The sequence below is a fragment of the Oenanthe melanoleuca genome, chromosome 1A (genome assembly GCF_029582105.1).
Source record: "Oenanthe melanoleuca isolate GR-GAL-2019-014 chromosome 1A, OMel1.0, whole genome shotgun sequence".
NCBI lineage: Eukaryota > Metazoa > Chordata > Aves > Passeriformes > Muscicapidae > Oenanthe > Oenanthe melanoleuca.
Window position 1 is genome coordinate 13090167 of NC_079334.1, and position 27586 is coordinate 13117752.

At 39.3% G+C, this 27586-nt stretch overlaps 1 protein-coding gene across 14 annotated transcripts in view; it reads right to left on the reverse strand.

Moving 5' to 3' along the window:
- Positions 1 to 26143, reverse strand: part of C2CD5 (C2 calcium dependent domain containing 5) — a 61254-nt gene extending 35111 nt beyond the window's left edge. For 6 of the 14 annotated variants that reach the window (XR_008842633.1, XR_008842632.1, XM_056514744.1 and 3 more), the window contains exons 1-8: positions 25100 to 25255; positions 21807 to 21893; positions 16201 to 16372; positions 14153 to 14248; positions 13487 to 13642; positions 11120 to 11318; positions 8464 to 8615; positions 3113 to 3198 (exon numbers count right to left, since the gene is read on the reverse strand). Coding sequence is in view for 12 of the 14 variants with exons in the window: in XM_056514744.1 (XP_056370719.1) it covers positions 3113 to 3198; positions 8464 to 8615; positions 11120 to 11318; positions 13487 to 13642; positions 14153 to 14248; positions 16201 to 16372; positions 21807 to 21893; positions 25100 to 25189 (1038 nt within the window). In the remaining 2 variants the exon portion in view is untranslated. Of the gene's footprint in view, positions 1 to 3112; positions 3199 to 5507; positions 5703 to 8463; positions 8616 to 9559; positions 9696 to 11119; positions 11319 to 13486; positions 13643 to 14152; positions 14249 to 16200; positions 16373 to 21806; positions 21894 to 25099 lie in introns of those variants that run through there. The other 8 variants (XM_056514718.1, XM_056514695.1, XM_056514780.1 and 5 more) reach the window with 6 other exon arrangements.
- Positions 26144 to 27586: the final 1443 nt, after the last annotated feature.

Consider the following 27586-nt stretch of genomic DNA (forward strand, 5'->3'; position numbering starts at 1 on the left):
GAAATTTCAGGGAAAACTAGATGCAGTTTCCAATTTATAAATCCCCTCTATTTCTGCAATTTGCAAAGAATTCCTTTACATCAAGGTAATGTAATCACAAAGTATTTCAGTATATGACAAACCAGGATGATTTCCAAGCTACAACTGAAGATGGTCTATCATTTTATCAATGCCAATTCACAGTCATTGATTGCACAGACCATGAAAGAACTGTCACTTCTAATCCTCAAAACTACACAGATTTTTAGAGTTGGTGTTTGGGGGAAGTTTGATAAAGTTACAATCAAATCCTCAAATACTTCCTTAATACAATGTTTAAAAATGTGTATACATATACATGTATTGCTAGTGCTCTTCCTTTTTAAGTACATTTCATTCAAAGACACACAAAACAATGAAGCAGCACATGGAACAAGGCTACACACACACCCTTTTGTGTAATTGCCAGCTGAACCAGTTCTCTGATTCCCTTCCAGCCATTCACTCATTCCCATCGTGGAACCACTCCCTCAGGTAATGCTCGGGTATGCTCACAGTGCATTTGGAGTTAAACCAGAGCAGGGAATTGGTCCACATCAAGATATTGCTCATTTCCTGGTTAATTATTTTTATTCTAAGAACATTTACTGTGCCACCTCACAGGGTGGCCAAACCTTACAGTTTTTCTTGACCTGAACTGAGGGTGGGTAGAAAGTCACTGGAAAGAAAAGATGCTTAAGTCAGGATTTCAGCCAAACAAATCTTCTCCCAGAGAATTGCACTCTAACCCAACAGACTTCCTGCAGTGCCCTTCAGAGATGAAGGCCACCAGATTCCCATTTTGAAAAGGCAGCAGAAAAGATCTCTCAAGCACTTGCAGAATGTAAAAAAACAGAATTTGTCCAAGTGGAAGTGAGAGACACAAAAATACCATTGAGAGCAGCTTTTGGCCAATTCTACAAAAACATAGGCTAATTTTTTAGAAGTAAGATAACCTCAAATTTTCCTACTGATGGAAATACAGCATTTATTTTTTTTAGTTAAAAATATACAGAATGATAGCTACACTTACTCTTGCTATCCAAAGATGTCCAGGGAAGTGCTAACAGTTATTAATGTGCAGTGTAACATGTACATGAGTTTTCCACAGCTATTTTTATACTGGTTTATTTTCAGGGAAGAAATAGGAATATTACCCTTCTTACAAACTCTGTTCGGCTTGCAGTTAAGGGTAAGTAATACACCAAAAACACCTATGGTTAATAAAAGCTGTTGAGACATGCTACTAAATGAACTTATTTTAAGATACCTAAGCATTACCATATACCCGAATAATCTAAGACTCAAAAGAACTATTTGAGCAACCTGGTCTTGTGGAATGTGTCCCTGCCCATGGCAGGATAGGTGGAATGAAATGATCATTAAGATTTCTTAAACTCAAAGTATTCTGGATTTGATTACCTATGTAATACATGTGAAACTATATTATATATACACTTAATTTATTCTTGGTTTTCCCAAATACTTGCTATCCTAAGTAATCCAGACAAGTACAGTGCACTGTTTGTGTGTGTCATATTAAAACAGACAAAATAACTTATAAATGTTGTTCATTCTAGTTAACTCAACTTGAAGGTAACCAAAAGAGGTAACACCATAGCAAAAACACATCCAATACAAAATTTTCAGAAGACAGAATGAACATATTTTTTATCGATTAACTGTCCACATGCTTTGCTGTTACATAAATAACAGACTCAACATGTCTCCATCTGATTTTACAGTATTTTTTTCTACTAGACAACACAAAGACCTTACGAAAATAATTTAAATTCTAAAAATACACTCTTTATTTACATTTTTGTTGTCTTTAAAAATCTTCCTAAGGAAATAAAAAGATCAGCCATATTTGAAGTGCTAGCAAAATCAAAGGTAAACAGAAAAAAGGCTTGTTTTAAAGCATTCCTTCAGCCAAATTAAAAAATTAAAAGCAAAAAGCCATGGATTTGTATTCATACCTAAATAAAAATTTTAACTGAAATGTATCAACATGCAAAACATACCAATCTAAAAAACGCTCTCCAAAACAACAAATTAAAAAATTTCTGCATAAACGAAACTACAAAGAAATCTGCAAAGCCTCACCAAAAAAAAATAAAAATTTCAGATAATGATTTAGAAATCCCAAATACAAGAAAGGAGTCACGTAGTGTTTTTCAACATACCCGCCTTCTACAGAACCTATGAGGTGATCCTCCCTTAGCCATGGATAACACAAGAAATGAGAAGAGAATCATCCACTTACTCAAAATAGCAGCTGAGCACTTAAATTTCACAGATGCAAGTGATTTTGTTCCCAATTAACACATATGCTCGTATGTCACTAGTTTAGGTAGTCAGAAATTGCAATTTAATTTATTTCTGAGTAGGAATATACTCACATTTCTTCCTTCAAGACACCTCATTATTAACATTTTGATCAAAGCTGTATACAATTTGTAAAAAAAGTTGCAATTACCCACCCAAATGTAAACAATTAATTAAAAACACCGTTTTCATCATATAGTACATTCAGTAGATAGATGGCATTTTTAGTCCAATAGAGGAAAAGTTTAAATCTGTGTCTTCTACTGCTTGGCAAGTAGCTCAGATTCAATTAAAGGCTACCTTCTACTCCACGAAATGGAGCACAAGTTATCAACTCAATTTCCCAAAACTGAAAACTTTCCCAATTCCAAATGGAATTTTCAATTTGTTTAAAGCTATGGCAATATTTCTGAATTTGGCTTCTGTAAAAACTTTATCATCATGTGTTCACTTAAGTATTAAACTTAACATGCATCAGTACATTACAGAGACCACACAAAAGTAATTTCTCCTTTAACCTCTTCATATCACCAGAATTACTTCAGTGCTGTGCACAGTTAATTGCTCCACTTTTCCTAATGCTTCAGTAATATATTAGTATTTAAATAACTTGTGTATTAAAAGGGCTTTTAAACAGTCAACACTTATAGTAAGTTCAAAACTAAAATAACACATTTTCAAACAGAAAGTGACAGCAAACATTTAACTTACTACAAGATAAATTTTCACTTCAGTAGACCAGAAATGGAAGTATAAAATGCCTTACCCTTTGTTCCAGAGCTGACTGAGTCTGTTGTCTTAAAAGAGTTTTAAATGGCCCCCCTTCTTTTCCAGCACTCCCACTGCCCATTCCTGAAGAGTATCAGTACAAATGACATTCAAAGAAACATACATTATAATTTGTAATCAAAGGGTGATTTCAAAATAGATAAAAATGAGTCATTGAAAACAGTCAAATTATCCCCACTTAAGAAAAAAAACACCCATCAAAATTTAATTTTGGTTTGAAGGTTGTTCTAGGTTTTCCTTTTCACATGACTAGCAGTGATTTTTCAGTACTTGTACAAACCCTCCCAATCTAAGATTTTTTCCTGCTGAATTAAAATCAACTTTTAAATATAAAAACTTAAAGATGTGAGTTTAAAATTCTTTCCTATGACACATAACTACTTTTTATTTTCTTGTTAAGTCTTGTGCCTAAGACTTAAGTATAGATCTACTTTTCACATAAAGTTTTTACATAACCAGATTATCTGCCCTTATCAAAAAGTCTCTCTGTCAGACTACTCTATAGTTGTGTCTCTCTCATTAATATTATTACACTATTTATATTTAACAGAAGTAATAAAAAGCTGGTTTTCAGAGAGTTTCAGGTAACTAAACCACCTTCCCTAACTACTAGTAGGAGACTGTACACATAATTACAGCAGCAGTTACATAATGCATGATTAATAACAAGAAGAAAATACAAAGGCAATGCATATCCTTTGATTTGAAATATAAACTCTGAAAAAATTACAAATTATTTTATGCAATGAAATACTCATCAGATTAATTCAAATAAGTTAAGGGCTACTACTGCTCAGCATTTAAAACTACACTTATTTGTTTACTGTATTTGCACACACATAACCTGCAGATTTTCTATAAACAAACATGAGATAAATTCCAATTTTGCACAATATGATAATTTTCTCTTTCCTTTCCTTCAGATTTTTACCTCCAACCTTACCCTCTAACTACAGGAGTTTTTGTGCAGAGAAAGTTTATCAGATTCACTAACATCATTGTTGTTGAATTATTTGCTATCAAGGACGTGTCCCCTTAACAGAGCGTGTTGAGATGCAGGTTATGTGTCTGACAGGAAATTATGAGTTCTGTGGTTAAAAATCACTGAAGTAAACACATACCAAGATTGTGTTTTTCCTAAAGAAAACACAATGATAGAGAATCAGATTTTCTTGGTAATGTCATGCCTAAAAACACATTATCATTGCTATTCCGTATATCTAAAGACATCAGGGCTAACACGACAAAGCAAAAATAAGCCCCCTAAGTAGTAGAGGAAAGCAGAGCATAAAAAACAAAAAGGTGTCAGGAGCAGGATGAAATACAAACACTACAGTGCAAACAGTTAGAAATGAAGCCAAGATTTACTTTTCCAGAATTTGGAATTAATTCAACATAGTAATTTCTTGCTACTATCCTTTTTCTTCTGATCAATCATCTGACAAAGATGAACATAACTAAATATACATCAAAGTGCAGTTATTTGTTTTAACCAAAGACTGGAAGATCTAGAAATAATACTAGACTTAATAATGTATGCAAATTCATTCCTAAACTCATTAATTCATTTTTAAGAGTTATTAAGCTACCATTACCATATAATTAGATTAATAAACACTACAATTTTTATCGAATATTTTTAGCTGTTCTTGGATAAGGAAACAAAAATATTAGTATCTGTATAGTCCCATTAAACAAGATTAAATTGCTTTTACTATTTAGCATTGATTGTAAACATCACTGTCAGGGACTATACAATATTAAATGCAGACAAACATAGCATAAATACTACACATGAAACAAACTCAAAAAAAATACAAACTAACCAAAAGAGTTTCTACAAAAAAAGTGCAATAATATCAACTATTTAATTGAAATCTATGAAAATAATACATGTCAGTGAAATGAAAAAGAGGGCAATAAAAGTAAAAACCATGGGCTCTGTTCAAGAGGTTAAATTAAAAAGCAGAGTTGGTAGCATCTGATAACCATTATTTCAGCAAATTATGACTGAACTCACAAGCAAGTGAAATGAGCATTTACTCCATGCAAAATGCAGGAACAACAAAGTGAAGAAAATGCGTGGGATTACAAATGAAGTAAATTATTTCAGTCCAATTAGCAAAGGATATTTTTCAAGGGTAAAGAAAAAATTCTTTAGCATAAATGACATTGTTTCAAATCCTCTAAGAAGTTCTGAAGGTGTTTCAAGCTTCTGGGGCAGAGGTGAGAGATGGAATGAATAGTCATGTAGCCAGCAGTTTTCAGAGGCTAACTGAGCAAACCCGGGGTTATAGAAGCATCTGCGTGTTAATCAAATAACAACATTTCCTTAAAAGTTTGTTTAAAAGGCCATAATAGATAGATCCTACCAGAAGCAGCCAGAAGCAGCTCTTCAGTGAAAGAAACACTTTTCCTCAGAACAACTGGGCTGACATGGCTAGAGTGTAGAGGTTTAATGCTAGACCCCGAGAGGAGGAGACAGGACTTTTTAAGATGTGGGGAATCACAAGAGAGTGTAGGGGAGCTGGGAAACAGGAAAATCCTAGGTCCCTGTGGGGAAGGTGCTGTGGAGGAAAGTAATAGAGACAAAGATGTAGATTCAGAAGATGACTAAAGAAACGGACAAAAGAAATCAAAATGAAGCATTTTTGTTTTCTCTGAATGAATCAACACTTACTGCAAATTATTTCTCTGCATACAAAGAAATGGAATGACAATACAGCTCCACAACGTGCATGAGAAGCATGTTTTTAAAAATCATGACTTGATCAAATTTGTTTTGAAATTAATTTTTTAGAGACATGGTAATTAAACATTTTAAACGTCAAACAAAATTTGATAGCAAATAGTATGGAGTAAAACCCAAACAACAGAGTCTTTGCACACATTTAATGTGATTACTTCCATATCTTGGTAGAAAAGGTTATTTTCCAAAGAGGTCATGGATTTGTTTTATGATTTTTTAGAGTAATAATCTTGTAGAATTCTAAGTTCCCACCAAGAAAAGGAGTTCCCACCTTCTCCATTTCCTCCAAACATATGCTATGGCACATTAGAATGTATCATCTGATTAAAAGACATCATGCTTTTTGCTAGCCTAACTCTGTTCATTTGCAGTGGCATAAAATATATCTCTACTCCCAGAATTCTAACTTCAAACCAAAACTCAGCAAATGTATTTATAGACCAGAATGGATAACACAAGCACAACTGTATTTCACAGAAGGTATCAAGGTAACATTCTCCTTGGAAAATCTGGAACTATTGAAAATTAGATGCTTAAGCAGATCCAAGTTTCAAACTCCAGTGTTTTGTTACTCATACTGGTAAATTGTGGTATCTGCACCAATAATCTCCATGTCAGAGAAATAAAGAAGAATATAATATACTGCAGAAGAGATGGGCATCTCAAATTTTGTAATGTTTGATATGTCACATGAAAAGTCTGCATTTAACTTTGTGTAACTACTAAGATCACTAACTTACACACTGAGATATTTGAACTTGTTAACAGCCTTGGGAAATTAAAACAGAGGTCTAAACATATACAGTAATTGTTAGCAACAACATACTGAACTTAGTATGTTATGGAAGTGTCTTCTGGATGTCATCAAATTTTGGTGATAAAGTAAAACAAATGACTAATGCGATATTGTCTTTTTAATCTATTAAGATTCAAACTTGAGTTTATCATAACAAGATACAGAATTTTTAAATGTAACTAGCAAATCCTCTTTGGACAAGTTTCAGTAGCAGAGTTAAAAACTGCCAAAAAGACAGTGCTAACAAGCAAAATTATGCATATAGTTTGTTTTAATACTAGAAAGCTAAAAAATATTTTTACATACTACAAATAAGAGGCACCAATTACATAATCTGTTTCAGTTATGAAGGAGCTAACTAAAGACAACAGGGTTTATCCACCTACCTAATATTGCCAGGAAATATATAAGTCTGCCGCTTTAAAACCTTAACACATTCACAGTGAGTTGCCAAATGCCTAAATTTACAGCACTTACATCTATAAAGATGACCACCTATGTTACATTTAAATCTTCTACATGACATGATCTTTACCATGGAAAATCTGATCAAAAGAAACAGGTTTTCAAATATTCAGTAAACTAAAAACATTAATTTGGGGCACCCCTAAGTAATAAGCATACAGTTTTATCTGTAGATTCTTTAAATAAGCAACTACCATAGGTTACCCATAGGACAGGCATCCTTTAAAAAGGTCAAAAAGTATAAAGTGCCCTTTTTTTGCTTGTTTGTTTTAAAAATGGGACAGAGAAGACAGGGCTAAGAAAGACTGCCTCCTAATTGGGAATATTTTTAACACAGCTAGGAAATAAACTGATGAAATATTTAATACAACTCCATTTGAATGCAATATTCAACTTATCTGCTAGGAAAAATTCTTGAAAGAGGTGCTATCTAGTAAAACTGAATCAACTATTTTAATATGCTTAAAAATTGTCTAATTAGATGGAGCCAAGAATGTTCTGAGTTTCGAATAGCACAATTTAAAATATCATTTAAAAAACTAACCACACTTCTATAAACAATTCTGCAAAATACTTTGCCCTATGGTAGCAAAATTCACAGCATTGGTCACACAAAGCAAAATAAACATACAATAATTGAGTTGTGCTGACATTATTACTGACATGATTCTAACCACAGACTAAAAAATAAGAAGGGAGGATAAAACAAGTTGAAAAAATTATGATAAAGCAATGGAGAAAGAAAAATGCTTTTTGAAGATGGCTGGATTACGTCTAATGTAATTTAAGTTGCTTTGAAAGTGTATACTGTGTATGCAAAACTATTTCCATATACCAAGAGAATAAAAAGACAGTGGCTGCTACATGTCTAGTCTTGAATTTGCAAAAGGGAGTTAAAAATCAGACAAATGTATGAAGTAAACTTAGGGTACAACACAATAGGCTTGAAGGCTACATAGTTTTAATAACACCATCCTTAACATACTGTGGTGAGAAATATACTCCTATGATCTATTTTATGAAATGGAGGAAATAAGAAAAAGGTAATTACTTAGGACTCCCTTCATGATCTGAGATGTTTTGACTTGAATATAGTTGTGGTACAAAAATAATTTTCATGTTATCCAGGACAGTGGAAATACAGGCAGGATTGAAATTTTGACCCTGCAGAAACACTTTTGAGCTTGAGGTGTGCTGTATGAGGTCTCCAATTTTCACATCATTTTGATAACTTAAATGCCAAAAAGCAAGAAGGGGTTGAATGAAAATATAAAAAGAGAAACACAACTTAAACAAAAGGTGGGTGGAAGTGCCTTACCAGTTTTGGGTGTCAAACTCAAATCTGTGTCAGAAGAAGAGGACTGTCGACTGTAGGACTTGGAAGGTGAAAAGGAATAGGTTTGGTTTTTCAGAGGGGTGGAGGGTCCTGATGAATATGTATTGGGATTGGGATCTTCATTGAAAGGAATCCTGCCAGAAGAAGGTGGAAACATATTCAGTAATCCTGTGCCAAAGGACCTGGCTGACAGCAGCATGATCCAAACACCAGGATGGGACTGGGGCAGGGCCAGCAGCTATTCCTTAGGTGCGAGGCTGGGAATGAGGCCAGAGGCAAAGAAATGCTGTTTTACCCTCTCAGCATCCTACAGAGAGATGCTCCTCATCTACAATGAAACAATTAAGCCAAATGAAAGGCATGAGATGTGACAAAAAATTATAGATATATATATGCAAAATAAAAAAATTGAAAAGTTTATGGCTTAAAAATCTGATCAAATACACAATGCTTTGAGTTAGTTTAATAAAGAAAAAGTGATTTCAAATTATAGCTGTGTTTATACATATTTATACACTTATGTATATACACATATGCATTTTAAGGTAAAAAAAAAATATATGTTTCCTTATCCTATAGCATCAGCAGCATGCCACAGCTAAAAACAGAGCAAAGAGGAGAATCTTTATGGGAACAACTCTATTGACAAACAGTTTGCTTATACACAGCTTGACTTACCTGCTCTCTAAAACCATCTCTTCCACAAATGGCACAGACCCTTCCTAGAACCATTGTAAAACCTACTGTATCTGAATTATGTTTGAAAGCAATTAATCAAATCAATGTTTCCCAGTTACATCACCTCATTTTTTTACTTAATTTCACAGGAAGCAAGAGCATGTTAAAGTGAAGAGTGTGGCTTTGTGGAAGAGACTCCGAGGCATGTCCAAGAAACTATTCTGTATTTGTTTGAACTGCTGCACCCTGGGTGCTTCTTCCCTGATAATAGAAGGTGTGTCCACAAGGAAATGAGGGAAGAAATATGGTACCTGCCTACACTGCCTGCCTGCCTGCCCTTTGGGACCACTGTGCCTGTGGGCTGCCTCTCCCCAACTTTGGAGTGTGAGCAGTCTCATACCAGTGTAGATGAGAGTGGGAACAGACACAGAGAAGTTCTGAGTAAGTCGTGAGCCAGTAGCAGTGTGAATTGGACTGTTGTGAGTCGAGCGGCATCCATGGCTTGGCGGATGAACCAGCGGAGACCTGAGAGAGTTTGCAGCCAAGGTGGAAGAAAAGAAAACAATACATACAAACAGGTTGCAAAGTTATGTTATCAATGATTTCAGGGAAGTTTAGCTAGAGGAGATCTCTTACTCTAAGCAGACTCTAAGAATTTCAATTCCTAGCATGCAAGAGTCCAGATGAAATGAAAGGAGGGAAAGGAACAGCTTAAGCACTTGCTTGCATTATTGATTTTTGGCAACAGGCCATTAAGTTAGCAAAGCCAAGAATAAGAAGAATCAAATTAGTTGATTTTGCTGCCTTAGAGAAATGGTCCCATTTTTTTAACTGAGGCAATACCCATCACCGAGTTGAACATGGATAATTTGGGAGGTGGAATTTCCATACTTTGCTGCAGATGAAAGCCACTGGTTTATTTATGGGTGCTTTTTAAGTTGATAATTACCAGGTCTTTTTTGTTTTTAACCACCACACTGTTGTTCTATGCTGCACTGTATCCAGAAGTTCTTTTAAAATCAAGACAAGTCAAACAAGCTATGCCATGAAATAGAAAACAGTAATTTTTAAAGGTCAGTTCATATTTTGCAAAATTTTGCAGAACAATTGATGCCTGCACAAAAAACATGCCTCATTTCTATTGCAGTGACACAACAGTTCAAGTTAATGAAAATGGCTACTTCAATTAATACATTTAGAAATACAAGATATGTAATACACTTCTTGGTGCAGTTTTTTCCTTCCTGGATTGCTCTACCAAACAGAAAATAACTAATTTATCCACATAAAAAAGTAGCAACAGTTGCAAGAAGACCACAAGTATATTTCTATTAATTTGTATGCATACCAAAATACTGCATTCAAACAGTCTGGTGCTGCAGTACATTTGACAAAAATCACAAATTTCTACTTCTCATTGTAAAAAGATTTCTCTGCAAGTTGTCTTGCCATAGTCCTACTTGTTTTACAACAGTGAAAAGCAAAGCACAATAAAAGATGAGATCTCTTTGGGGTCATTGTCTAAATCATTGACAGAACCATCAGAATTCAAAATTTATCTTCTTTTATAAGCTCCTAAACATTTAAACTTGAACCAAAGGTGTTTTGTGAGAAGTCCTACAAAAATGTTCACTGCACAAACACAGCATCAAAGCAGAACTAATTATAGTTAAACTGATGGATTACAAGCCAAGGATATGTAGTGCTATTGTTAAAAAATACAAAGAAAGTCATCTTAAGTAAGAATTACCACTCCAGCTTCTACTGAAATAACAAGTCATCCAACTTAAAACATCTCAGAATTGTGGAATATAAAACTGGGCTGCAGACAAATAAAACTACAAAAGAAAAACAAATTCTGGGGGAAAAAAAAGAAATCACACCAGTATGAAAAACTGAATGAGTATGAAAAGAAGAGAGGTGAAACTTGTTTCCCTACAAGCTACTAATTCATACTTACTCCTTCATTTCCTTGGATGGGGAGTTACATGCAGGTAAAAATGCTGATGTGTTACTTAATTTATCCAACGTGCAGGCTGTTCCTATGGCTCTCACTACGAGTCCAGACTCTCCCTCCAAATCAAAACACTGCAAATAACCAACAACAGCATTTCCTCTCATTTCAAGCACCTTCAAGCCAATCTTCCTTTGCAATTCACCTACAAAACAAAAGGTAAAGGGCTCATAGTCACAGTGAACTTCTATTCTCTTTTGTGGCCTTTGACCTCTGCTTTTGGAGTGCAAGCCAAGTCAGCAGAACAGGTAAAAAATCCAATCCTACAAAGCAAGGCCAAAGAGCCAGTCACAATTTCTGTCTCCTACAACATTGTGTGATACCAACGACTTACACAGCTTCTTTTCTTTTTTCTCCAAATCCATTCTGATTGACAAAACTTGTCATTTCAAAGGTTTTCAGTTTTTTCCACTAGTCTTTATTTTCAATAGGCTTTAAAAATCTCTTTTCTACTTTTTCAGAGAGAGAGAGGTCAAGATCCATTCTGGAACTCACGTAAGTTTCTAAATACTTCATATAGCTCAAAACAATGCAATATCTTTGAAATCTATATGAACAAGCATCTATAATTTCTTCATTTACCAATTTATTTAAGCATATTTCAACTTAATTCCTACTTTTTGCCCCTCTACTGCAAACAAGACACTACCACTTCTATTAACTGCACACAAGGACTGAAAGACTGGCTATAAGTCTGTCATTGATGCTTTTTTAGGAGAACATCTTTAGAAAATTGTTCTATGTAGCTGGATTGCCTTGGTAATAACTAAGATGGAAAAATATCATCTCTCTTCTTATGAAAATGAAAGATTTCCAAAATCCTCTGTTAACAAACTGAAAAATTCTCACTGTCACAAAGGATGGCCTAACAGTCCTAATGACACTGCTGCTGAGAAATAATGTGGAATGAAATGGCCACAAAATCACAGAATTTCCAGAGTTGGAAGGGACCCACAAGGATCATTTAAGTCCAAATCCCAGCTCTAGCTTCTACTGCTTTCTTGAAGTTTGATTCTAAAATTACCAGCACAGGTTAATATTGTAAACTTCTTAACTGAAACCATGCCTGTACAGTCTTGAAAAAAACTCTATGGTTGAGATAGAGTATGAAAGTTTCTTTTTAACTCAACATGTGATGACAAAGATCTGTCAGAAGTTAGAGACTTCTTCAAGATTCTTTATGTGTGACCACCAATAACAGTATTGCACTGTATACCACACATGAGATTAAACAGTATTGCTGTGAGTTCTTTTGGGTTTTTAGCCTCTTATCTATGCCATGAATAAAATCTAGCAGAATACTTTCTCCACCTGCACTATTTATGCACGGCAAGAAATATGCAAATGTGAATTTTGTAAACTAGTATGGGGGCTATAGTAAAAAATGTCTTCATGTTAGTTATGACAACAGTTTATTTCACTTTTTCCCTTACAGAGTGCTGGCCTTCCCAATGGAGGTACATCTCCATAATCCTTTATGTTGCCCCATTTACTGAAGATCTCAAGGACACCTTCCACTAGACCAAGTTGCTCAGAGCCCCATCCAACCTGGCCTAGAACTCTTCCAGGGATGTAACAGCCACATCTTCTCTGGGCAATCTGCACCAGGGCCTCCCCACCCTCACAGGGAAGAATTTCACCCCCATATCCAATCTAAACCTATTCTCTGTCAGTTTTAAGCCATTCCTCTTGTCCTATCACTCCACACCCTTGCGAATAGTCCCTCTCCATCTTTCTTGTAGCTTCCTTTCAGGCACTGGAAGGTCACCGAAGTCACCCCAAAGGCCTTCTCTACTCTAGGCTGAGTAATCCAAATTCTCCAATTCTTTCCTCACAGGAGATGCTTGAGAAACAATGATCCAAGCCTGACTTCAAAGAGATGGGATGAGTACCCTAAGTATTGATGCACACTGTATTCGAGAAAGTGCGTATTTGTTCACATACTTTAAAGGCTCAAAGAGGGTGAAACTCATTACTTTAATTGTTTGAGTCAAAATTCTAGTGATATTCCTCATATGGGTTAAAAATATCTTCAAAAAAGTTTCACAGGTTTTTGTGACCTTGCTAAAAGCAACCAAAAAATTAGACAGCAGCATGGCCTCACCAAGAAGTGAAAAAAAAAATACAAAGCAGTCACACTGTCCATAAGTTAGAAATACATAATTCACAGAAATAGCAGACACTGCAAACAGAAAAAAATCAACATAATTAACAACAAAACTCATATGCAGTCTTAAGCAGTAATATTGAATTATTTAAACCCTGAACATTTTTACAAGTAGCAATAACCATTACAGCCCACATGTTTAATACCTGACATGAGTGAAATGAGTCTTTGCCGAGCCTCATTCGATGCCCTGGGAGTACGGATTCTGTCTATCCACTGGTACTCTGGGTCCTCATTAACTACAAGTTCTTCCACAAACCCGTGAATAATGACTGCTCTGTAACACTTAGGAATAGATGTAGCTGTTAAAAAATAAATACATAAAAGATGTAAAATATAGGTCTATGAGCCAAGGATAGCAAGAAAAGCATAAAATTACACATAAAAGTGATTTCAGAAAGTTTGCCAGACAATTTTCTGTGAAAATGTGGACATACCTAGGAAGTTTTTCTCATGATATCATGGAACCCTGATAAGATAACTGTCCAGTGTACCAGTTACAGCATGTACCATTAGGAAAACCTTTTCACTTTGTACCTCTTTAAAAGGGTATGGACCCAAAATAACACCATGTGTGTATGCACAGGCACTGAAACGCAACTTAGGAACATTAAAAAATTCCATCATTTATTTATATTGTTTTGAAATGTGAAAATAAAAACATGCTAAAAAAGAAAAGCAGTTTGTGTCAATGTTATCTCCACTAGGCTTATGCAATGAGCTGGTAAGAGAAGAGAGACCAGCAGAATAGGAAAAGAAAGGAAAGGAGGGAAAAAGTTTTTTGTTCAAATAAACTTTTTTCCTCTACTTACTGCAAAAAAATTTGACTCCACAGGATGACTGCCTAAATCTGTTTAAATCATTGAAGAGATCTACTTTCACCACCACGTTAATCTCCCCACGTATACCTATCAATAAAAAACCAACAAATACCAGAAGTTATAACAATATAACTGTATCAATACAAAACTAGACCCATAAATTATTTCCTATTATTAGTAATTAATGCCAGAAGAGCAGGAAGCCATATCATTGCCTCTCAAGTCTGCTGCAGAGACACTGACTCAGAGGAAGATTCTAGTTCTGCCAAGCCTTTGAGGCTGAAGCCACGAAAGCAACACTCAAATGCCCACTTGCACCAAACAGAACTTCATAAGAAAGATGGGACTGGGGAAAGAAGCGATCAGCCTCTTGATGCTGCAGTGGCCTCTGCTGCAGGATGCCCTCTCTGCTGAATTTCCTCCCTGAAACTATTTCAAAATTGCAATAAAGCTCCTCTCTGAAGTTCAACCCAAAGAGAAAGATTTATGGTCTTTTCTAGAACCACATAGTGGCACAGGAAGTGTTTGCAAAATACTTTAACTGCAACAAGAAATATATAAAAAAATAAGGTTTTGTAGACCTTTTAGACAAAGCTTAATTTTCAACTATGATTAAACCTTACTAGAAAAGGACTATTTTCTAACACAGAACCATTCCTTTTTGACTTCTCTACTTTCCTGTTCTGAGCTTTTTCTTCTTTTTCCCCGCCCAGTAACAAGATCATTTCACGTATAGGTTCTGACATATTGAGGACTAAACATCCTGATGAGTCTGATCTCTAGTGTCTTCAGAAGCCTTTATCACATCAGTATATAACACTGAAACGCAGCACTGGATTTGTTGTTCAACTCAAATATTACTGCAATAAAATCAGCCACATGTCCCTTCCAAAATGCCAGTAGAAAGAAGCTTATTATAAGTTATTACAAAAGAAAACGCCTCATGTTTATATATTTTCACAATCATGTCGAGGTGAAAAAAATAGATACAAACTTATGAACATTATTATTTTTTAAAGCAGCATCAATTAATGCTGCCAAGAGTTAAGATAACTGGAATCTCGGGCTATGAGCATGAAAATAGGAGAATTCCAATTTAAATTAAATAGAAAAAAGTTGTGAAATTCCAACATACCTGGAAAAAAAATAGAGAAATCTAACTCTCTCTAGCTTATCAGCTGTACACATATTGAAACAAGTGCTCGCATCATTTAGCTCCAGAAGAAAGTGTGTGATAGGAAAATGTGCATAGGACAAAAAGGCAATTTAAGAAACACATGCAATATTTCTCAATATTTCTGCTCGCTATAACTGATTTAAATGCAAAAAATACTTTGCATCAGTTATGATGAGCATCTGGTGATCACCATTAATTATTTCCCAACAGATGTTCCACACTAAGGTATTCAAGAAGCAAGTTAATTGCTTTAAACTAACGTTGGCTCCCTAAAACAAAAGCTATTTCATGAAAATCAAAAGCAAAAATACCCTTAACTTTATTTTCTCATAGCTTCAAGACATTCTGATGAAAATCCACCTAGCACTGAGAGCACTTACTGCAGGAAAAAGTAATTTCATGGTGTTGAAAGCATCTCACATCCTGTCCCTTCATCTCAATTGAAGTTTATCCCAAATCCCAGGAAGGCACACTTCAAGTAACTCCAGCAAAATTACATTCGTTTAGCACACATGTGGTAATTGGACAACTATGTCTAAGTCTTTTTTTTTAATATGAAATTTAGCACATGTGGTAATTGGACAACTGTATCTGAGTCTTTTCTTTTTAATCTGAAATTTGCAGTAACTAGTAAAGATTTTTTTCCACTTGTCACAAGTCTTATGGAAGGCATTCTGCCAATCACCAGAATTTACTCCTATGCCAGAAATTCTCTCATGTCAGAAAATAAGGGGTAAAAAAAGCCAAGAAAGTAGTTTTCCAACTCCTAAGCTAAAGTTATTACAGATTCCTGAAGACAGCTTACAAGATTATAAGAAGCAGATTACATTTCAAAAGACTGTTTCAAATTAGCAAATCTTACCATGAATGGTATCATAAATTGGAAACCATCCTGAAATAACCGTGGCTGCTTCACTATAGAGCAAAGGATCAATATCTATGTATACTTTGCCAATGGCATCATTGGCACTGTATGTATCATGATCAAGAACTGTGATCTGGAGAGGCTCATCCTGGAGCTCTTCATCATCTACCTGGAAAACAAATATTAACCTGGAATCTGAGTATTTAAAAATGTGTAGGGAAACACTGTTGAAAAATAAACACAGAAGAGAGTTAGTTATGAACAGTGACCTGACACAGATAAATCTGTAATTTAAGTTTCCTGAAGCTAAACAACATAACTGCTCATTTTGATTTTATCCTTCAGAGAATGGTGAGATACTGGAAATAGAGCTATCACTGGGAGAAGAACAGAAAAGCAAGATTACAATGATTATTCATTTTAAAATCCCACAATATTTTAAGTCACACTTCCTAGATTGTTCACCTATCTTCACAATACATACTGGGAAGTTTCAGGGAAGGGAAGTTTCAGGGAAGGGAAGTTTCAGGGAAGTTTCAGGGAAGGGAAGTTTCAGGGAAGGGAAGTTTCAGGGAAGTTTCAGGGAAGTTTCAGGGAAGGGAAGTTTCAGGGAAGGGAAGTTTCAGGGAAGTTTCAGGGAAGGGAAGTTTCAGGGAAGGGAAGTTTCAGGGAAGTTTCAGGGAAGGGAAGGGAAGTTTCAGGGAAGTTTCAGGGAAGGGAAGTTTCAGGGAAGTTTCAGGGAAGTTTCAGGGAAGTTTCAGGGAAGTTTCAGGGAAGTTTCAGGGAAGTTTCAGGGAAGGGAAGTTTCAGGGAAGGGAAGTTTCAGGGAAGGGAAGTTTCAGGGAAGGGAAGTTTCAGGGAAGGGAAGTTTCAGGGAAGGGAAGTTTCAGGGAAGGGAAGGGAAGGGAAGGGAAGGGAAGGGAAGGGAAGGGAAGGGAAGGGAAGGGAAGGGAAGGGAAGGGAAGGGAAGGGAAGGGAAGGGAAGGGAAGGGAAGGGAAGGGAAGGGAAGGGAAGGGAAGGGAAGGGAAGGGAAGGGAAGGGAAGGGAAGGGAAGTTTCAGGGAAGGGAAGTTTCAGGGAAGGAAAGGGAAGTTTCAGGGAAGGGAAGGGAAGTTTCAGGGAAAGGGAAGTTTCAGGGAAGGGAAGTTTCAGGGAAGGGAAGTTTCAGGGAAGTTTCAGGGAAGTTTCAGGGAAGTTTCAGGGAAGTTTCAGGGAAGTTTCAGGGAAGTTTCAGGGAAGTTTCAGGGAAGTTTCAGGGAAGTTTCAGGGAAGGGAAGTTTCAGGGAAGGGAAGTTTCAGGGAAGGGAAGTTTCAGGGAAGGGAAGTTTCAGGGAAGGGAAGGGAAGTTTCAGGGAAGGGAAGTTTCAGGGAAGGGAAGTTTCAGGGAAGGGAAGGGAAGTTTCAGGGAAGTTTCAGGGAAGGGAAGGGAAGGGAAGGGAAGGGAAGGGAAGGGAAGGGAAGGGAAGGGAAGGGAAGGGAAGGGAAGGGAAGGGAAGGGAAGGGAAGGGAAGGGAAGGGAAGGGAAGGGAAGGGAAGGGAAGTTTCAGGGAAGGGAAGTTTCAGGGAAGGGAAGGGAAGTTTCAGGGAAGGGAAGTTTCAGGGAAGGGAAGGGCAGGTAATTTTCAGGGAAGTTTCAGGGAAGTTTCAGGTAAGGGAAGTTTCAGGGAAGTTTGAGGGAAGGGAAGTTTGAGGGAAGGGAAGTTTGAGGGAAGGGAAGGGAAGTTTCAGGGAAGTTTCAGGGAAGTTTCAGGGAAGGGAAGTTTCAGGGAAGTTTCAGGGAAGTTTCAGGGAAGTTTCAGGGAAGTTTCAGGGAAGTTTCAGGGAAGTTTCAGGGAAGTTTCAGGGAAGTTTCAGGGAAGGGAAGTTTCAGGGAAGGGAAGGGAAGTTTCAGGGAAGGGAAGTTTCAGGGAAGGGAAGTTTCAGGGAAGGGAAGTTTCAGGGAAGGGAAGTTTCAGGGAAGGGAAGTTTCAGGGAAGGGAAGTTTCAGGGAAGTTTCAGGGAAGGGAAGTTTCAGGGAAGTTTCAGGGAAGGGAAGTTTCAGGGAAGGGAAGTTTCAGGGAAGTTTCAGGGAAGGGAAGTTTCAGGGAAGTTTCAGGGAAGTTTCAGGGAAGTTTCAGGGAAGTTTCAGGGAAGTTTCAGGGAAGGGAAGTTTCAGGGAAGTTTCAGGGAAGTTTCAGGGAAGTTTCAGGGAAGTTTCAGGGAAGTTTCAGGGAAGTTTCAGGGAAGTTTCAGGGAAGGGAAGTTTCAGGGAAGGGAAGTTTCAGGGAAGGGAAGGGAAGTTTCAGGGAAGGGAAGTTTCAGGGAAGGGAAGTTTCGGGAAGGGAAGTTTCAGGGAAGGGAAGTTTCAGGGAAGTTTCAGGGAAGTTTCAGGGAAGGGAAGTTTCAGGGAAGGGAAGTTTCAGGGAAGGGAAGTTTCAGGGAAGTTTCAGGGAAGTTTCAGGGAAGTTTCAGGGAAGTTTCAGGGAAGTTTCAGGGAAGTTTCAGGGAAGTTTCAGGGAAGTTTCAGGGAAGGGAAGGGAAGGGAAGGGAAGGGAAGGGAAGGGAAGGGAAGGGAAGGGAAGGGAAGGGAAGGGAAGGGAAGGGAAGGGAAGGGAAGGGAAGGGAAGGGAAGGGAAGGGAAGGGAAGTTTCAGGGAAGGGAAGGGAAGGGAAGTTTCAGGGAAGGGAAGTTTCAGGGAAGGGAAGTTTCAGGGAAGGGAAGTTTCAGGGAAGGGAAGTTTCAGGGAAGGGAAGTTTCAGGGAAGTTTCAGGGAAGTTTCAGGGAAGTTTCAGGGAAGGGAAGTTTGAGGGAAGGGAAGTTTGAGGGAAGGGAAGTTTGAGGGAAGGGAAGTTTGAGGGAAGGGAAGGGAAGTTTGAGGGAAGGGAAGTTTCAGGGAAGTTTCAGGGAAGTTTCAGGGAAGTTTCAGGGAAGGGAAGTTTCAGGGAAGTTTCAGGGAAGGGAAGGGAAGGGAAGGGAAGTTTCAGGGAAGGGAAGTTTCAGGGAAGGGAAGTTTCAGGGAAGGGAAGTTTCAGGGAAGGGAAGTTTCAGGGAAGGGAAGTTTCAGGGAAGGGAAGGGAAGTTTCAGGGAAGGGAAGTTTCAGGGAAGGGAAGTTTCAGGGAAGGGAAGTTTCAGGGAAGGGAAGTTTCAGGGAAGGGAAGTTTCAGGGAAGGGAAGTTTCAGGGAAGGGAAGTTTCAGGGAAGGGAAGTTTCAGGGAAGGGAAGTTTCAGGGAAGGGAAGTTTCAGGGAAGGGAAGGGAAGGGAAGTTTCAGGGAAGGGAAGGGAAGGGAAGGGAAGGGAAGGGAAGGGAAGGGAAGGGAAGGGAAGGGAAGGGAAGGGAAGGGAAGGGAAGGGAAGGGAAGGGAAGGGAAGGGAAGGGAAGGGAAGGGAAGGGAAGGGAAGGGAAGGGAAGGGAAGGGAAGGGAAGGGAAGGGAAGGGAAGGGAAGGGAAGGGAAGGGAAGGGAAGGGAAGGGAAGGGAAGGGAAGGGAAGTTTCAGGGAAGGGAAGTTTCAGGGAAGGGAAGTTTCAGGGAAGGGAAGTTTCAGGGAAGTTTCAGGGAAGGGAAGTTTCAGGGAAGTTTCAGGGAAGGGAAGTTTCAGGGAAGGGAAGTTTCAGGGAAGGGAAGTTTCAGGGAAGGGAAGTTTCAGGGAAGGGAAGTTTCAGGGAAGGGAAGTTTCAGGGAAGGGAAGTTTCAGGGAAGGGAAGTTTCAGGGAAGGGAAGTTTCAGGGAAGTTTCAGGGAAGTTTCAGGGAAGTTTCAGGGAAGTTTCAGGGAAGTTTCAGGGAAGTTTCAGGGAAGTTTCAGGGAAGTTTCAGGGAAGTTTCAGGGAAGTTTCAGGGAAGTTTCAGGGAAGTTTCAGGGAAGTTTCAGGGAAGGGAAGGGAAGGGAAGGGAAGGGAAGGGAAGGGAAGGGAAGGGAAGGGAAGGGAAGGGAAGGGAAGGGAAGGGAAGTTTCAGGGAAGGGAAGGGAAGGGAAGGGAAGGGAAGGGAAGGGAAGGGAAGGGAAGGGAAGGGAAGTTTCAGGGAAGGGAAGTTTCAGGGAAGGGAAGTTTCAGGGAAGGGAAGTTTCAGGGAAGGGAAGGGAAGTTTCAGGGAAGGGAAGGGAAGTTTCAGGGAAGGGAAGGGAAGTTTCAGGGAAGGGAAGGGAAGTTTCAGGGAAGGGAAGGGAAGTTTCAGGGAAGGGAAGGGAAGTTTCAGGGAAGGGAAGGGAAGGGAAGGGAAGGGAAGGGAAGTTTCAGGGAAGTTTCAGGGAAGTTTCAGGGAAGGGAAGTGGAAGGGAAGTTCCGGGAAGGGAAGGGAAGGGAAGGGAAGGGAAGGGAAGGGAAGGGAAGGGAAGGGAAGGGAAGGGAAGGGAAGGGAAGGGAAGGGAAGGGAAGGGAAGGGAAGGGAAGGGAAGGGAAGGGAAGGGAAGGGAAGGGAAGGGAAGGGAAGGGAAGGGAAGGGAAGGGAAGGGAAGGGAAGGGAAGGGAAGGGAAGGGAAGGGAAGGGAAGGGAAGGGAAGGGAAGGGAAGGGAATCTAAGATAAAATACCTCAGAGAACTATTATACTCTAAAGTTAAGATTATGGCATTCTCATCACTGGTCAGTGGCTTAAAAGAAGGTATTTTACACACCCTGCAGTAAAAATTCAGTAATTCTACATATGCAATTTCCTAAACAAATGCAATAATCCATCTACAGATAACAACTATTTTCTTTTAGGACTAAGAGAGACACTCAAAGCTTTTTGTATTCATTGTCACAAACCAAGAATTAAGTTTCCTAACTGCAATGGAATGACTCATGTAAGTGTTTGCAGAATTGTGATTACAGCACAGTAAATTAACCAGAACTACACATTTAAGAGTTTCAATAATTAATTTATTCTAAACATAATTCTCATTTTTTAAGTAGTAAAAAAACATAGTAACTAAAAAGAAACATGTAAACACTTGTTCAGGGCATATGTCAAAGGACATCAACAAATTAGATCCTGGAAAGCAAGAAGCAATTACAGGAAAATGCTGAGTGCCCTCATTATTACATAAAGAAATGGGAAGAAAAAGTGTCCAATAATCGTTGTCCAAGCTTTTTATTTTGTTATCTTCCCATAGAAATTTTCCATTTTCTCCTTTAACAAGTGCATTATCTTTGCAACGAAATGTAAGACTTCAAACACCAATTAACTTTCTTTGCTCAAAAAACCCAAAAAAACAAACAAACAAAAAAACCAACAAAAAAACAACAACAATAAAAAAACCCACTACAATATATATGAAAGAATACCTGTACTTTCATATATATGTATTTATTTATACATACTTGTACTGATAGCTGTCCTGAAAAAGCCCTGCTACATTTCCCTAACCTTCACTGTAATATTCTCTTTTCTAATAGAACAACATTTAAGTTGGATTCAATCTGGCAAGCTTTTATCTTCACAAACACTCCTAAAAATCCAATGAGACGCCCTTAGCAAACAAGGTCTGACTGGAGCTGGGTTTGCTGAAAAGGCCTTGTGTATTTAAACACAAATACACTTCAGTGCTCAAAACTAATTTTCTGCTTGAAATGCAATTATTTAATTAAGGGCACCTAAACCAGAGTGTCTATATAGTTATAGGCAAACTTTTAAAAAATACTTACTTCAAATTTGAACCACTCAGAATTCCACTGAGGATTAAGTGATTTGGGATACACGTCTGTCTTAAACGTTGTATTTCCAAATTTCACCTAAAAATACAAACATTCAATTATAAATTGCAAATATTAACAAAAGAATTTTGAAACTCATTCAACTGACAAATACAAATAATTTAAAATACATATTTCAACAAATCATTTTCTTTTCACTGAGTGGCTTTTTGAATCAATTTAAATATATCAGTATCCATGTATCAATGACATTTCCAATCAATCTCTCTCTCATCCTATCATAGTACCAAAATTGTTTCTTTTCCTCCTCAATCGTTTGAGAGGCAAAAAAATCACTCACCATTATACTGGCTATTCAAAGTCACTTTGCATACTCTCCTTGCCTTCTATAAGGAAAAATATTCTAAATGTTGATAGTTTATAACCCATTACTCTTCTCTCTAGGATGTTTCAATCAGCTTCACAGACAACTGATGAAATAAATATAAAAACACACTGGATTTGAAATATATAGAAACAGGACTACTAAAAATTAATTTTCCATACTTGTATTGCTTATTGCACCTTCAACCACATAATAACCCAATTCAGCAGTACCCACATGATCTCCACAGGCATCTATTTCAGGCTAAGCCCATTTGGGGTTTGCGGGGGTTTCTTGTTTGCTTTCTTAAAGTGAAACTGAATTTCTGTGATGCTCCGTACATCAGGAAGGCACACAGCACCATGTAAGAGCCTTTATTTCACTGCATCCTTCATTCCAAACCATTTACAGACACTTGCAGTTCTCTGAATGCTTCCTCTCAAAACAATGAGCACTTCACCTCAGTTCTTACAAATATTCGAAATTACATTTTTAAATTTATTCAGGATTCTTAAGAAAAATAATGAGTAGGCTGATAGAAAAGAAATGCTGGAGTTAGAAGTGTGTAGATTTTTATAGCTTTTTTCTTTTAAAAGTCTAAACACATTTTGGAAACTAAATTTAGGCCTGGATTTGAAAACTGTATAGCAACTACTCTAACACTTTTGCTCAAGACAGCATTAAGTGACTGCTTTGTACATTTTAGTAATATAGTTATTCTTTTGCACGGGTGCATAGCCCAACTCTGAAAAGATTTTGCACTTACAATGAAGTGTACAATAAAGTGATGTTAGCACTGGCTGTAAGGGAGCTACCAATGAAATACAGTTCTAACTCCAGAAGCTGCCAAGATGCAACAGTCCTGAGCTCCACCCAACCTATTTTAATGCATTATCTTGGGAGTAAATCAGCTCCCTTAGAGCCTCAGGCAGTTAGAACTGAATTTCCTCAGTACTCCACCTAGTTCACTGAAGCTTGTAGAGATAATAAAACACCACACTAGCGTTCACTGCTCAGAGTTAAAAGCACATTTATGGAAGAAATTGTAACAAAATATTCTGAGTTGGGACAAGGATAATTGTACTCAAGCTAGCGAAGTCCAACTTTTGCACAACCTGAGCCAAGTAAGAGCTCTTAAGTCTCTTCTCATTTTATTTTCTAGTTCTAAGTTTATATTACAGTAGTAAGGAGGAAGTTTAAGGTTAATAAACAACTAGAACCTTAACATCTACTTTTCATTTTTATTTAAGGAAAAACACATTGTAAAGTTTTTCAGCAATCCTACACAGAAAACAAAACAATGTTTTCAAGCTCAATCTAATTTGAAATAAATATCACCTGCTGTTTTGCCTACTCCACACATGGGAAGGGAAGTTATTTCACACTGTTCCAAAGTAACAATCCTAAAAGCAAGGCCCCCATCAGTATATTTCTATATGAATTTTAAGTCTACTTTGCTACACCAACAGAAGAGTTGGGAACAAGCAACCCACAGAAAAGGAGAGCTGTTTCTCCTAACACAGAGTGAAAACAGGCCAAATGAAACTCAGTGAACTGTATTTCCATGTCCTGTTTTCCCTGTCTCCTAGTTGCAAGAGTTGTAATTTTAAACTCGATTAACAGTCAGCCTACAAGAGAAGCTTTTAAAAATTAAAACCTGACTGGTGGAACAGCTGACAAAACAGTGAAACACTGTTTCATGTAATAAAATGAAATTATGTACTATTTTAGCTCCACTGCAAAGATGAAATACATCTTCACTTTACTACCAGCTTACTCTCCCATTAAGTAACGCCTCTAGAGTATAACCAAATTTTTAAGCACCAAATTAAATCAGGATTTATATACCCCAAATTTATTTTTATAATATCATATTTTTCAGTGTATGCAGGTCTAGAAAGACATTCTGTCTTCATACCTTAATCAACCACTAATTTGTGGTACACCTCAATCACTATCTGTGGTACAAGACACACATTTTCATAGCACATAATTTTTAAATAGCTCTGATATTTCTGAGAGTATGATTCCTGACTCTATAGAATGCTTCTGAAATGTTCTAAGTTATTCATATTGGAAAAAAAGAATAAAAAAAACCCCATAAGGATCATGTAAAAGAAATCATAGAAAGGCTTGGATTGGAAGGGACCTTAAAGTCCATCTCATTCAAACCCCTCTGCCATAGGCAGGGATGTCATCCACTCTATCATGTTGCTCAGAGCTCCATCCAACTGGACCTTAAATACTTCCACTTACTTTGCAATTCAACTTATTTTACAATCCTTCCCTAAAAAGACCCGACATACTGCTCATTAACTACATGGCCACAAAAAAGGCTGAAGTTAGATACTCTGGGTGCAATAGTGTGATATAAACACGCAAATAATATTAAGTATTTGTTGACTAAAAGGCCTCTTTTAAAATATTTTGAGTATTTCAAATGTTTTAAAAGGAAATATGAATATTTGACTTAAAAGTAAAGCCTGTACAACCACTCATGTATTCAGCAATACAACTTATTTAAAGATAATTTTATTGCTTTTCCATCCTCCTTGCAACACGTCTGTCTAATCACAGAATCAATTAGGGTTGGAAATGTCCCCTGAGATCACCGAGCCCAAGCTATGACCGACCACCACCATAACAACCACATCATGAGACTGAGCTCCACGGCCAGCCCTAAACACCTCCAGGGACGGCGACTGCACCGCCTCCTCGGGCAGCCCGTTCCGATGTCTGATCACGCTTTCCATGAAGACGTTCCCGCTGATGTCCCACCTAGACCCGCCACAGTGCGGCTCAGGGCACTGTCCCCTCGCCCCGCCGCTGGCTCCCGGCAGCACCGAGGCGCCGGACGGGCCCGGCAGGTGCCTCCGCCGCGCGGGCCCGGCGCGCCCGGCCCGCTCCCCCCGCCACCAACCTCCACGAAGGCGTCGGTCAGGTCGCTGGCGCGGTCCATCACCGGCAAATGGCGTCCCGCCACGATCTTGACCTTCAGCTTTCCCGGCATCTTCTTCCTCCCCTCCCCTCCTCCTCCCGCGGCTGCAGGGACAGCGCGACCGCGCCTGTGCCATGGACCGGCGGGAGCGGCGGCTGCGCATGCGCGGGACTCTGCGGCCGCCCCGCCCTCGGAGCGGGGAGCGGGAAAGGAGTTACAGGATCGGGGAATGATGATTAGAGCTGGAAGGGAGCTCTGGAGATCACCCAGTCCAATTTCCCTGCCCAGGCAGGGTCACCCAGAGCAGGCGACATAGAAACGTATTCAAGGGGATTTGGACTTTCTCCAGAGAGCGAGACTAAAAGCCCTCCATGGGCAGCTGTTCCAGGGCTCTTCCACCTTCAGTGTAAAGAAGCGCTTCCTCATTTTGAGGTTAAACTACTTCGTAGCTACTTGTTATGTCGCTACGCACCACTGAAAAGTCTGTCCTCTTGGCACCGATTTCAGATATTTATATGCATTAATGAGATCCCCTCTCAGTCTTCAGAATGAACAGGCTCAGCTCTCACAGTCCTTTCTCATTAGTGATGCTCCGGACCATTCATTATCTTTATTCCCCTCCGCAACAGCTTCTCCAGTATCTCCTTGTTGTCTTGCCCTGAGGAGCGCAGAACTGGACACAGCACTCCAGATGAGGCCTCACCGGCACACCACCGGCCTCATCTGGCACTCCAGGCGGGGCCGAGGGGCAGGATCTCCTCTCTTGACCCGCTGGCCACACTTCCCGGTGCACCCCAGGATATCGCTGGTCTTCCTGGCTGCCAGGACACGCCGCCGTCTCGTGGTCAGTTTGTCACCCACCAGGACTCCCAGGTCCTTCCCCGCACAGCTGCTCTCCAGCAGATCACCCCCAGCCTGTGCTGGTATTTGGGGTTGTCCCTCCCTCCCCAGGTCCGGACCCTAAACCTGGCTTTATCAAAGCGCCCGTGTGGCCCCTGCCAAGCTCCAAGATGGCGCCCGCGGCCTCGGAACGCCGCCGGTGAAGGTCGAGCTCCTGCTCCTCGATGGGTTCGGCAGCGCGGCGCTGCCCGGGGCAGCCTGAGCGCCGAGTCATCGATGCCCGGGAGTTACGGTCCCGGCAGCGGTGGGATGGACCGGGATTGCATCCCGGCTTGTGTCCACTGGAGTAGCCTCCGGATGCTCTGCCTTCCAGAGAAAGGAGCTGATGCACCTTCGGGATCCTCTGCCTCCCCAAGGGAGGAGTTGTTCCCATAAATACCGGTTAAAAGGGAGCCTGGAGCACGCCTGCATCCCCAGACACTCGGTGAGAGTGTCCCGTAAAGGGTTTAAATACAACACCCCCACCCCCCCTCCTCGTGGGTTTTGCTTTGTTTTCTTAATCGAAAGACAAATATTTACAGTATTTGAAGGATTATGGATAGATTAAATGGAATTTATTTATCAGAAATAGGATTTGATATGGTTCTTGCAACCAGGTTGTAACTTTCTGATGCCTGAAAAAGCTCTTTGTTTAGGCAATAGCACTGTGGGAGCTTGGCAAAAAGCAAAGGAGCCGGGCCAGGAGTTGGATCAGGTATGCTCCTACAAGTGGGGTTATGGAATCGGGCTGTATGAGATACTGTGGGATGTGTGTTGTGCTGCTGGTGTGGTCAGGAGCAGGAACATAAAAGAGCCCTTGTGTTTTGGTTAAGCACTTGCCAGGTGTTGAGCCAAATAGTAGATCTGCTGGGATTATTTCCCTTCTTTCTAATCTTACAAAAAGACTAAATAATGTTATGGGCTGGAATGTGATACTCCAAACGAATCATGTGACTGAAATGCAGCAGTGTGTGGCAGAGGGAATAGGGAATTAAGGTATAATGGATCTTTGGCTGACTGTCCTCAGACTACCTGCAGTTAGTCCCACCAATACAGCGCTTTATCTCTTGGGCTTGCTTGGAATGTACCCTTGGAACAATCCATACTATTGCTAATATTCATCATATCCAAGTAAATTATAAACAGGGTAAATGTTTGTTTTTAACTCATCCATCCGTGTTTAAATAGAATATTGTAATGAGACAACAGGAAGGGACCTGGGGGTGTGCTGGTTGACAGCAGCTGAACAGGAGCCAGCTGTGCCCTTATGGCAAGAGGCCAGTGCATCCTGACCTGGATCAGGAATAGTGTGTCCAGCTGGACCACAGCAGTGATTGTCCCCCTGTACCTGGCAATGGTGAGGCCTCACCATAAACCTGGCATTCGGTTTTGGGCCCCTCAGGACAAGAAAGATGTTAAGGGGCTGGAGTGTGTCCAGAGAAGGAAACAGCTTGGAAAGGCTCTGGAGCACAAGTCCAATGAGGAGCAGCTGAGGGAGCTGGGGGTGTTTCACCTGGAGAAGAGGAGGCCCAGGAGGAACCTTCTCACTCTCCACAACTCCCTGATAGGAGGGTGCAGCCAGGTGAGGGT